At 44.2% G+C, this 12,882-nt stretch overlaps 1 protein-coding gene across 5 annotated transcripts; it reads right to left on the minus strand.

Moving 5' to 3' along the window:
- Positions 1-3,061: 3,061 nt before the first annotated feature.
- Gemin6 (gem nuclear organelle associated protein 6) lies at positions 3,062-7,473 on the minus strand. 5 transcript variants are annotated; one of them, XM_042675464.1, is made up of 3 exons: positions 7,401-7,473; positions 6,274-6,414; positions 3,062-3,601 (listed from the first exon to the last, which is right to left on the minus strand). In XM_042675464.1, exons 1-3 carry the CDS (start codon positions 7,454-7,456, stop codon positions 3,208-3,210), a joined length of 591 nt encoding a protein of 196 aa, XP_042531398.1. In that variant the 5' UTR covers positions 7,457-7,473; the 3' UTR covers positions 3,062-3,207. The 5 variants fall into 5 exon arrangements, with proteins under 5 accessions (XP_042531398.1, XP_042531403.1, XP_042531401.1 ...); XM_042675469.1 differs by having other exon boundaries at positions 6,274-6,410; positions 7,401-7,423; XM_042675467.1 differs by having other exon boundaries at positions 7,369-7,421.
- Positions 7,474-12,882: the final 5,409 nt, after the last annotated feature.

The following is a 12,882-nucleotide window of genomic DNA, read 5'->3' on the forward strand; positions in this document are numbered from 1 at the left end:
AGTGGCTCACACCTGTAACACTAGCTACTCAGGAGGCTGAGATCTGAGGACTAAGGTTTGAAGCCAGCGCAGTTAGGAAAGTCCATGAGAGTCTTATCTCCAATTAACAAGCAAAAGACCAGAAATGGAACTGTGGCTCAAGTAGTAGAGCCCTAGCTTTCCTTGAGCAAAAAAGCCCAGGGACAGCACTGAGGCCCTGAGTATAAGCCCCAGAAATAGTACACACAAAAGATTTTTAAAAATTAAGACTAGTCTAGTGAAAGGTATATACTTATCACTCTTGCCAATATAAATTGCACATTAAAAAAAACTACATAAGAACTATAATCCCTCTGTGCATCACCTTTATAGTAATAATAACATTTTAAATCAAATGGAAAAAAGAGCCAGGAACTGGTGCCTCACACCTATAATCCTAGTTACTCAGGAGGCTGAGATCTAAGGATCGTGGTTTGAAGCCAGCCCAGGCAGGAGATTCTTTTTTTTGTCGGTTGTGGGGCTTGAACTCTGGGCCTGGGTACTGTCCCTGCACTCTTTGGCTCAAGGCGAGCACTCTACCACTTGAGCCACAGCACCACTTCCAGTTTTCAAGTGGTTTATTGGAGATAAGAGTCTCATGGACTTTCCTGCTGGGGCTGTCTTTGAACCCCAATCCTCAGACCTCAGCCTCCTGAGTAGCTAGGATTACAGGCGTGAGCCACCAGCTCCCAGCCCGTGAGATTCTTATCTCCAATTAACTACCAACTACTGGAAGTGGCACTGTGGCTCAAAGTGGTAACCTTGAGCAAAAGAGCTCAGAAACAAGAATCTGGTCCCTGAGTTCAGGCCCCACAACCAAAGCAAACAAACAAACCTATACAAGGTTAAGGTCTCAGGGTCCAGAGAGGGCTTCTAAGTTGGTACACATCAAGAGTTATCTAATGTGGGCACAGTCTGATTGTCTCCTCTCATACCTTACCCTATCCATCTCTTCCAGAAGGCTGTTTCTGAGTAATATCTTTCATAATAAACTACTATAGAAAACAAAAACAAAAACTATACTGGAAAATTCTATATATGATTATGGTCTGACATAGTACTTTCATTCTGTGCATTTATGTTAACGTCTTTGATAAGAAGGGAGTGTTTTACCAACTTGAATCATCAACACAATTATGAAAACTACAGAAACAAAGGAAAAATATGCACTTTGATTATAATAATGTAAAACATTTTAAAGGTTTACAAATATGTAAAAGTAAAAAGCAGGAAGTGGTGCTGTGGCTCAAGTGGTAGAGCACTAGCCTTTAGCTGAAGAGCTCAGAGACAGAGCCCAGGCCCAGAGTTCAAGCCCCACGACCAACCAAAAAAAAATAAAAAATAAAAGTAAGAAGCAGGTAAGTATTAGAATTTTTAAAAAAAATTTTTGTCAATCATGGGGCCTGAACTCCAGGCCTGGGTGCTGTCCCTCAGTTCTTCAACTCCAGGCTAGCAGTCTACCATTTGAGCCACAGCACCACTTCCAGTTTTCTGGTGATTAATTGGAGGTAAGAGTCTCACGGACTTTCCTCCCCAGGCTGGCTTTGAAGCTCAATCTTCAGACCTCACCCTACTGAATAGCTAGGATTATAGGCGTGAGCCACACAGCTGGAATTTATTTTTGTGGCAGAACTGGGGTTTGAACTCTAGGCCCAGATCTTCCTTCTGTCTTCAAGTGTTGGGGCAACAGTGCTTAACACCATGCCTGGCAGAAATGTGCATTTCTAAAAACCTAGCTAATGGTGATAACCACTAGATCACATTTGTAAATACACTATAGAAACTTCAGGGGAACAGGTCTCTTCCTGACAGCATTTCAGTTCCTTTTCTGAAAGCAAAACATACAGCATAGCTTTTCTCCTTGTAACCAAGATTCCAAGCCCCAAATCTTTAGAAGGGAATTACAGGAAGGGGAGTAAGACCTAAAGTTGGCCTGGAAATGATTCTGAAAAGATGGAGGAGGCCCTTGAAAAGGGAGAAGCCATGCAGGAAATTTCAGCAGCATCTGGGCTCAGGGACAGGGTGGGGTGCATTGCGTTGGTAGATGTTATTTGTTACACTAATGAGCTGGGGACATAGACTGTTTCTTGGCAACTGAGTCCTCTGGTTGTTTAAACAATTCGCCTACAAACAAAAACTGAGTACTGGAAAGGATAAATGATGCAGCCCTGCCAAGTAAAGTGCCTGCGTAGGGCGTTTCTCTAGCAGGGCCTCAGCTAAGACTGTCTCCAGGAGTTTAGCTCACCTGTGTCTGACCCCTGCTCCTCCAGACTACCAGCATCTGTGACTCTAGATTCTCTGGAGAGATTCTTCCCCACACCTGGCTCTGACAGCTGGCTCTGGGCAGCTGCCAGGATGGCCTTTGAGCATGGTGTCAACAATTATTTTTAGAACAAAAGGCAACTTGGGCTTCCAAAGAGTTAAGTCATTAGGCAGAAATAATCAACACAAGAAGGGACTGATGTAGTAGAGTGTCTAGACCCCATAAGCCATAGAGTCAGCCAACCAGGATAAAGCTCCTGAAATCCTGTATCATTACTCTTTTAAATTGTTTTACTCACTGGGCACCGGTGGCTCATACCTGTAATCCTAGCTACTCAGGAGGCTGAGATCTGAGGATCAAGGTTCAAAGCCAACTGGGACAAGAAAGGCCATGAGACTCATCTCCAATTAACTATCAAAAAGTCTGAAGTGAAGCTGTGGTTCAAGTGGTAGAGCACTAGCCTTGAGCAAAGAAGTTCAGGGCCAGCACCTGGGCCCCAAGTTCAAGCACCAGGATCACCAAAAAAAGAAAATTTCAGCTGGGTGCTAGCAGCTCATGCCTATAATCCTAGCTACTCAGGAGAGGAGGATGAGATCTGAGGATCATAGTTTGAAGCCAGCCCAAGCAGTAAAGTCTAGGAGACTCATCTCCAAATAACTACTAGAAAACCAGAAGTGGAGCTGTGGCTCCAAGTGGTAAATCTAGTCTTGAGCACAAAAGCCCAGGGACAATACCTAAGCTCTGAGTTCAAGCCCCATGACTGAACAACAAACAAAAAAAGAAAATTCCATTTTTCTTATTTTACCAAAATAACAAAAACTTAAAATATACATATGCACACAACCATATGTGCCTCTGAAATACTGTATTATAAGGAACACATTTTTCAAAGAACAAAATAATGAAATCAATTTCAATCTCTGTATTCAAAGTTCTTGACCTTCTGGGGGGTAAGCTTCAAGATGTCCTTGAATGAGATCCTGAACCCGGGACAAAATAATTTCATTAGCGCTGCTGCAATTTTCTGGCCCATACGGTGGGTCTATAGTCAGAACCCCAGCCACACAGAGAGTCCTCGGTGAATCTCCCTGTTCAGTGATGGGAATGTGGTTCTTCTCAAGCCATTTCCTTAGGCTGTTCTTTTTCTTTTCCAGATCCTCAGGGCTATGTCCCTTGTAATCTCCAGACATGAACAGATGTGTCAGCTTCTCTCTCATTCTGTGGTCACCTTCATTCACAACGTCAATAGTCTGCACAGAATGTCCCATAATTCCAGTCACAGACAAACTGCCATCTTCAAGGAAGTTCACAAGGACAACACTTGGGAAGAAAAGTAAATTCAAAGCAAATTAGCAAGGGAAAAATGGAAAGGCCCTTAAACTATGAAAGAATAAATGGATTAAGCAGCAGCATCAACCACAGGTCACCGGAAAAGGGAACGATTTTCCCTATTTGAAATTCAATGTCCCACCACCAAATGCTTTTACTAGCTCAACAAGCACTCCCTGAGGTCCTCAATAGCCAAGCTTTTTTCACAGCTTAAAGCTATAAACACTGTAGTACACAGAAAATGTACTCCCTTAAGTTAATAGGGGTGGGGGCAATGGCAGAGCATGTACTTAGCATGTGCCTGGCCCTGGGTTTAATCTCCAATACCAAGAATAAAAAAAGCCATTAATACCATTAAATGCAAAAATCGTCCTTTGAGAAATATACATTCATTCACAAAACTCAGTCAAGATTAATAAATTAAAAAAAAAAAAAGAAGGCCAAGCACTGGTGGTTCATGTCTGTAATCCTAACAACTTGGGAGGCTAATGTTTGCAGGATTGAAGTTCAAAGCCAGCCTAGGCAGAAAAGTTTTATCAGCTTCCACCTCCAAAATAACCAGTAAAACGCTTGGGTGAGATGTGGCTGGAGTGGTAGAATATCAGATGAGCAAACCACCAAAGTAAATATGAAGCTATGAGTGAAAATCCTGATATGGCCAGGTGCTGGTGGCTCATACCTGTAATCCTAGCTACTCAAGAGGATTGTGGTTTGAAGCCAGTCTGGGCAGAAAAGTCCCCTGTGAGACACTTATCTCTAATAAACCACTCAAAAACCAGAAGTGGTGCTGTGGCTCAAGTGATAGACCACTCCCCTTGTGCATAAAAAGGCTCAGGAATAGCACCCAGGCCCTGAATTCAAGCCCCAGGACTTGGGGGGGATGGGGTGGGGGGGGGGCAGGGAGAAGAGGGGAAAAAACCCTGGTATCAACAAAAAGACGATAAAGATTAACAGAAAGAGGGAGGGAAGGAGGGCTGGGAATGTGGCTTAGTGGTGGAGTGCTTGCCTAGCATGCATGAAGCCCTGGGTTCAATTCCTCAGTACCACATAAACAGAAAAAGCCAGAAGTGATGCTGTGGCTCAAGTGGTAGAGCACTAGCTTTGGGAAGCTCAGGGACAGTGCTCCAGGACTGGCCAAAAAAAAGAGAGGAAACATATATAAAAACTAAAAAAGGAAGCAGCAAAGATAAAATAGAAAACCCTAAGAACAAGTTTATGATAATAATTTTGAAACTTAAAAACTCTAAAAAAATGTAAATTGCTTCTACAAAATGGAGGGGGATGGAGGAAGCCGAGCAGACAGCTGGGTGAGGTGATTTATACTTGTAACCCTAGGTCCCCCAGAGGCAAAGATCTGAGAGGATCACAGTTTGAAGCCAGCCCAGATGAAAAGTTATTAAGATCTCATTTCTATAAATAAGCTAGACATGGTAGTGCACTCTGTAATCTCAGCAGCTGGGAGATACTGGTCTCTACCTGACAACAGCCTGCAGCAAAAACACCCAGCATAAAGCTGGAAGTAGAAAAGTGGCTCAAATAGTAGAGTGCTAGCTGTGAGTGAAAAGCCAAGTAACAGTGCAAGGCCCTTAGCTCAAACCCTTGTACCATAACAAAAAAATTAAAAAGAAACACCGGTCAACATCATAATAAATAAGGGAAGACTAAGGAGATAAAGCAACTAAATGTAACATGGGATCCTGAAACAGAAAAAAGCTATTAGTGAACATACTGGTAAAAGCTGGATACTATCGAGTTAATGCAAGTTATCGGTTAGGACGAATTTATGAGTATATAAGATGTTAACAAGAGAAGCTAAATGAAAAAACATACAGCTGCTCTGTAGTTTGTCACTTTTCTAATAATTGATGGGGATGGAAATGTGGCTCAGTGGTAGAGTGCTTGCCTAGCATGCATGAAGCCCTGGGTTCGATTCCTCAGTACCACATAAACAGAAAAGGAAGTGGTGTTTGTGGCTCAAGTGGTAGATGCTGGGCTAGCCTAAAGCAAAAGAAGCTCAAGGACAGTGCCCAGGCCCTGAGTGCAACCCAATGACTTGGGAGAGGGGAAGGGGGGAAGGAAAAAGAAAAAAAAAAAGATAACACTCTATTAATCAAAAACCATTCCAAAACAAGAATCATGTGTCTGTGTACCTCCATGCATTTGTAAAATATGAATCTGAGTCAGGCCTTGATGGCTCATGCCTGTCACTCTAGCTACTCAAAACTCTGAGAATCACAGTTCAAAGCTAGCCTAAGCAGGAAAGTCTGAGTAAATTTTATCTCCAATTTAAAAAAAAAAAAAAAGCTGGAGGTAGAGGTGTAGCTCAAGTGGTAGAGCACTAGCCTTAAGCACAAAAGCTCTGGGACAGTGCCTAGGCCTTGAATTCAAGCTCCAGTATTGGCACAAAAGACAACAAAACCAACTTAGGAAGAGGTGCAAAGTGTCCATCCTATTATTCTTTACCTTTATGTACATTTGAAATTCTTTACTACAAATACAAGAAATGAATTTCTATAGCCCATTCCAATGAACTTTCTTATCTGAGAAAATAATCCATAGTTAAAACAGCCTATTAACCTTTCACTCTGCTGCCTTCCAGTGTAGGTACCCCATATAGCAACACAAGATGGTCAGGATTTCAGGGAAGCAGGACGTGTACTCACTTGGCAGAGACTGGATCTGCAGTTAAAAACCATCCTTTATACTCCTTCTTCTCACTGGCTACCACTGTGACTTCTTTATAAACATAATCTTCCCACTCTAAGGGGCTTTTCTTCATCCATTCATTCATGGTTGTCAGCTGCCTGAATCCAAAATCAGTTGGTTAGGGTTAATACATATGTACCACACAAATGTCTTACCTCTAATCTTAATTTCTAGAGCGTAAAAAAAAGTCTGTCATGGGGCTGGGAAGGTGGCTCAGTGATAGAGCGCTTGCCTTGCATGTATGAGGCCCTGGGTTCAATTCCTCAGTACCACATAAGCAAAAATGAAAAAAGCCGGAAGTGGCACTGTGGCTCAAGTGGTAGAGCGCTAGCCTTGAGCTGAAGAGCTGAGGGACAGCGCCCAGGCCCAGAGTTCAGGCCCCACAACCCGACCCCCCCCCCCAAAAAAAAAAAGTCTGTCATTTGTCTCAAATGCTTGACCAGATACTTAACCCAAGCAGGTGCTAGCGGTACGACCACACTGAGTGTCACACCACGGCACACGTCTGTAGTCACAGCTAGTAACAGTCATCGGCGGCTGGGCCTCGCGGCGCGGCCCGCTTCCGTTAGGCAGAAGCAGGTGCTGCTCGGGAGGCTGGGAGTTGAGGACCCAACCAACTACTTCCAAAAAACAGGGACTGGAGCTGTGGCTCCGGTGGTCGAGCCCTCGTCTGGAGCAAGAAGAGCCCAGGCCCGGGGTTCCAGCGCCAGGCCAGGCAGCCCGAGGCCTGTGCCGGGAGGGGCCGTGGCCGGGCTGTTAGGACTCAAACTGCGTCCCAGAGTGGCTCTGCAAATCGCGCCCCGCGCCGCGCCCCGCGCCGCGCCCCGCGCCGCGCCCCGCGCCGCGCCCCGCGCCGCGCCCCGCCCGCTTCCTCGCGGAGCCCGCGTGGGCCGGGCCCGCGTCCCGCCGTCCCCTCCGCCGGGCGAGCCTCCGCCGCGCCCGACCTGCAGGCCGGCAGGGCTCGCTTCCCGGTCCCGGCCCGCGCCGCGGTGCTCCAGCCGAGGGCGACCCGTCAGCACCTCCCGGCAAACCCGGGACCCACCCGGACCCACCCGGGACCCGCCCGCCGCCGCGGCGCACCGACCCGCGGCTCCGCCACCACAGCGGCGAGGGAGAGGCCGCGGCGGCCCAGACCGGCATGCCCCGCGGCACGCGGCGCTTCCTTTCCCCCCACAATCCCCTGCGCTGTAGTCCTGGGGCTGGGTCGGAGGGCTCCCCTCCCCTTCTTCTCTCCCCCCCCCCCCCCCAAATCCCTTCTCCCTTTCCTTCTCCCTCTCCCTGGGTTTGAACTCTGGCCCTGGGCTCTGGCCCTGAACTTGTTTGCTCTACCCCTTGAGCCACAGTTCCCAATGCCTTTTTTTGCTGGCTAATTGGAGATAAGAGTCTCAAGGACTTTCCTGCCCCGGCCGGCTTTGAACTGTGATCCTCAGGTCCGTTTCCTGAGTAACTAGGATCACAGGCCACTAGGTGTCCGGCTGGAAAAGCCCTTTTGTCCTGGAGGCGAAAGGCTGTAGAAATGAGCAAAAGGGCCAAGGGTATTTTTTGTTTGGCTTGTGTAGAGTAATTAAAATGCTTGCTCTTTCAGTATGGCTTGAAAACAGTGGGGATAAACTGGAAAGAAATTCACTGGATCGGGTTGAATTCCACCTAGCAGATGGCTTGCTATAAACCCCTCCAGTGGAAAACAGCAAATTCCAGGTTTCTGCTACAGATTGCTGCTCACATACATCTTTCATGGTTGGGATCCTGAAAAGTGGTGTGAGGTGGCAAATGCTGAGTTCTTGAAAATTTGAAAACCAAAAGAGATTTTTTTAAAAAAACTGAATTAGAAGACTATCAAGCCAGGATGTAGAAAAGATTAAAAATTAATCAGCTTTTCCATTACTACTTGGAATTCCATATAATCCTTCAAGTGTATTATTTTTTACTGTCATCAGTTCAAAAAATCCTTACCAAGCTTTCAGTTATTGAATGAATGGCTGATTATATTAACAAGGCTTAATGGATTACATTTTATCAGTTAAAACCTTCTGTAAATCTAGAAATAGTAGTGTAAATTCCAAGCATTATTGTGTAGAGGAAAACATTTGACCTCATAAACATCCAGTCCAAAACAGCACAACCAATATGTGATGATTGTTCATTTACATTTTAAGCTTCTTTCTATACTTCTAAATGACTTTTGATTTTTTTTCTCTACACATACAATTCCACAAATAGAAGCTAGCCTCTATTTAAGTTGTTCTCTTTCAGGTGAAAAGACTGGAACAATTTCCATCTCTTCTTGGTCCCCTACCTTTAGTCTCCTAACTAAACGCTCATTTCAGGAATTGCTGATGCAAATTACTGACTGCTAATAAACTGGCCTCCTGTAGCTAAGCTTTACTGAGTTGAAGTGATGTTCCTTTTTTTTCTCAGGTCAGCTCCTACTCTTGTTCCATTGCTACATTCATCACTCCAGCAGATATCCTTCCTCTTATAATCTCTGTTCTTTTTTTAGGTCTCTCAGATCCAGGACTTGAACTCTGTACCTGACACTTTCACACACTGGCTTCCATTCTACCTCTGAGCCATGCCTCCAACCCTATTGTATGTCTTTTTTTTTTTTTTTGTACTTGGGATCAAACCCAGGACATTGTACTTGCTAGGCAAGCCCTTTGCCACCGAGCTACATCCCAACCCCCTCTCTCTCTTCTTTCCTTCCATTTCCTTCTCAAGATATAACCTCTCAATCATACTTTTAACCCTTTACCAAATTCATAATTGCTTATTGATTTTCAATATTATTTAGTTTCATTTTAGGATTATTATTATTATGGCCAATCCTAAAACTTGAACTCGGCCTGGGCACTGTCCCTGAGCCTCAAGGCTAGAGCTCTACCACTTGAACCACAGCACCACTTCTGGCTTTTTTCTGAGTAGTTTATGGGAGAGAAGAGTCTCATGGACTTTCCTGCCCAGGTTGGCTTCAAACACTGATCCTCAGATCTTTCTACTGAGTAGGTAGGATTACAGGCATGAGCCATCAGTGCCTGGCTGGATTATTTATTTTGTAATAGAAATATTTATTTTCAAAGAAATTCTTCTTAAATTCCCTGGATAATACTGAAAATTAAGCTAGATGTGTCATATACCTAAAATCTCAGCACTTGAGAGACTGAGGCAGTCTGGGCTACACAGTGGGTCCCAGACTCAAAAAGGGGCTGGGAGGGCTGGGAAGTTGGCTCAGTGGTAGAGCGCTTGCCTTGCATGCCTGAGGCCCTGGGTTCGATTCCTCAGCACCACATAAACAAAAAGAAAAAAAGCCGGAAGTGGCGCTGTGGCTCAAGTGGTAGAGCGCTAGCCTTGAGCTGAAGAGCTGAGGGACAGCGCCCAGGCCCAGCGTTCAGGCCCTACAACCGGACCAAAAAAAAAAAAAAAAGGGGCTGGGAAGGTGGCTCAATGGTAGAGTGCTTGCCTTGCATGCATGAGGCCCTGGGTTTGATTCCTCAGCACCACATAAGCAGAAAAAGCTGGAAGTGGCACTGTAGCTCAAGTGGTAGAGTGCTAGCCTTGAGCTGAAGAGCTAAGGGACAGCACCCAGGCCCAGAGTTCAGGCCCCACAACAGACCAAAAAAAAAAAAAAACAGAAAGAAAAAAATAGGAAATTAAACATAATTATCAGTCTTCTGTTTACTGTTCTTCATGCTGTAAAAATAAAGGTGCCTTGCCCTAGCTGAATTATGATGTTGATGATGATAAATTATCATCATAATTCAGCTAGGGCAAGGACGTTTATTTTTTATTTTATGATGATGATGATCATCATCATTATTATTTTGGTGGGTTGTGGGGCTTGAACCACCAGCTCCAAATTATTCCATACTTCAGATTGCAGTATTGTTGAAAGTGGATGAAAAATGGTATGGGGATAGGTATTTTATACTTGGTGTCAGAAAAAAATAACCTGGATCACTGTAGCCTAATTCCTTCAACTAGTGCCACCCCATACAAATGTCTATTTTTTCTATGTTTACAAGAATATATTAGTGAAGCCGGGTGCCATGCTGTTAGGTCATGCCTGTAATCCTAGCTACTGAGGAGGCTAAGATTTTAGGATTGCGGTTCAAAGCCAGCCCATGCAGAAAAGTCCATGAGACTCTTATCTCCAGTTAACCACCAGAAAATCGGAAGTGGTGCTGTGGCTCAAGTGGTAGAGCGCTCACCTTGAGCTGAAGAGCTGATGGACAGCGCCTAGGCACAGAGTTTAAGCCCTACAACTGACAAAAAAAAAAAAGAATATATTAGTGAATATATTAATGTTGGATTTGGGAGAATGAAAACAATGGAAGGTGTGATACTGATCAAGATGCATTGAACTCCTTTTGTACAATAGTTGAAGTTTTTTAATTTTTAAAAATTAAAATTAAAAGAACATATTAATGCAGTTTAGCAAGCTTTGCTTTCTGTTAAGAACTAGAAGTTAAAAAGTAGTAAAATATAAGAACCAGTAAAACTGCGCTGGGCACTAGTCTCTCATACTGGTAATCCGAGTTCCTCATGAGATTGAGATCCGAGAATTATGGTTCAAAGCCAGGAAAATCTGTGAAACTCTTTTGTCAGTTCTAGACTTGAACTCAGGGCCTGAGCTCTATACCTGAGCCTCTTTGTTCTTTGTGCTCAAGGCTAGCACTCTACCACTTGAGCCACAGTGTCACTTCCTGTTTTCTGGTGGTTGATTGGAGATAAGAGTCCCATGGACTTTCCTGCCCAGGCTGGCTTCAAACTGTGATCCTCAGATCTCAGTCTCCTGAGTAACTAGGATTACAGGTGTGAGCCACCAGCCTTCCTATGAAACTCTTCACTTCACTACCAAAAACCTGGAAGTGGAGCTGAGGCACAAGAGGTAGAATGCTAGCCTTGAGAAAAAGCAGCTTAGAGACAGTATTCAAGTCCTGAGTTCAAGGCTTAGTATGGGTTCAGAAAAAACAAACTAGGGCTAGGAATGTGGCTCAGTGGTAGAGTGCTTGCCTAGCATGCATGAAGCCCTGGGTTTGATTCCTCAGCACCACATACACAGAAAAAGCTGAAAGTGGTGCTGTGGCTCAAGTGGTTGAATGCTAGCCTTGAGCAAAAAGAGGACAGTGCTCAGGCCCTGAGTTCAAGCCTCAGGACTAGCAAAAAAAAAAATTGTTTACAATATGCAAAACCCTGATTTAGATCTACTTGGGGGACGGGGAACAGGGGCGGGAAGAAGAGGTAGACAGGGGGTTTAGCAGTTTAGCAACCTTGGGACCTTGATTTGTTTGCTTAAATTTGTAGCATTTAATAAATTACCTGAAAATAAAGTGCCTTGATATTAACTGTTTGTTGATATAACTGTAAATATTCTCACTATGGGAGATATCCAAGCTCTACTGATTGAACAACTGGATCACAATTTTTCTTTTTACTATTTATTTATTTTTTGGGTCCGGTCATGGGGCCTGAACTCTGGGCCTGGGTGCTGTCCCTCAGCTCTTCAGCTCAAGGCAAGCGCTCTACTACTGAGCCACCTTCCCAGCCCTGGATCACAAAATTTTTGAATATTTCACAATGGGCTTTTTAGCCAATTTAAGCTGGCTCTTTGACACCACTAACTGGACTTTCATTGTCTCATCTATAAATAAAAACATGTGATTAGATGACCCAACACCATCACAGTTCTGAAATTTCATGACTCAAGCATGCATTGTTAACCTAAGAAGGCCTCTAAGGACAGGGGTCATGCACTCCAGCTGTAGCACATTGTCTAACATAAAACAGATGCTCAATTTGAATTTTTTTTTTGTTCTTTCGTGTGTGTGTGTGTGTGTGTGTGTGTGTGTGTGTGTGTGTGTGTGTGTGTGTGTTTACCAGTACTGGAGCTTAATCTCAGGGCCTGGACCCTATCACTTAGTTTTTTTCTTTCAAAGCTGGTGCTCTACCACTTGAGCCCCACCTTTACTTTAGGGTTTTTTGTTTTTTTTTTGTGGTTAATTGAAAATAAGTCTCACAGACTTTCCTGCCCAGGCTGGCTTCAAACTGCAATTCTCATATCTCTACTTCCAGAATGCTAGGATTACAGGTGTAAAACACTGGTGCCCGCTTATTTTTTTGTTTTGCTGTGAAGCCCAAACTAGCCTTGAACTTGCTGTGTAGCCAAAGCTGGCCCGGCTGGAACCTGCCATTTTCCTGCCTCGACCTCCTAAGGGCTAGTATTACAGGCATACACCATCAGCCTAGTGAGATTTTATTGCTTTAACAAATGTCTAAGTTTATTAGAATTTGTATCAAGTACTATTCTAAGAACATTCAAGTAGTAATTGTTTTAGTCGAGACCCTAAGATAGCCTCTCGTGCATTTTAGACAAGTGCTTTACCATTGAGCTACACCCATACTCCTAAAGATTAATACAATTTTTCTGGCAGTACTAGAGTTTAAACTCACGTTTTCATGGTTGAGTATACTTCTTGAACTAAAAACAATTCTTTTGCGAGCCAGATATGATGGCTCACATTTATAATTCTAGCGGTGGAAGGTGGAAGCCGGGCACTGGTGGTTCACAC

Source organism: Dipodomys spectabilis, unplaced genomic scaffold (genome assembly GCF_019054845.1).
Source record: "Dipodomys spectabilis isolate Male_0828 unplaced genomic scaffold, ASM1905484v1 ptg000026l, whole genome shotgun sequence".
In the NCBI taxonomy this organism is placed as follows: Eukaryota; Metazoa; Chordata; class Mammalia; order Rodentia; family Heteromyidae; genus Dipodomys; species Dipodomys spectabilis.

Bases quoted from the DNA above. Each gene is read 5' to 3' on its own strand.
- Gemin6 (XM_042675464.1), bottom strand. From the start codon at position 7,456: ATGCCGGTCTGGGCCGCCGCGGCCTCTCCCTCGCCGCTGTGGTGGCGG. The intron at 6,415-7,400 runs GTCGGTGCGCCG...TTTTGGATTCAG, and splicing joins CTGTGGTGGCGGAGCCGCGG to GCAGCTGACAACCATGAATG. The intron at 3,602-6,273 runs GTGAGTACACGT...TTTCTTCCCAAG, and splicing joins GCAGATCCAGTCTCTGCCAA to TGTTGTCCTTGTGAACTTCC.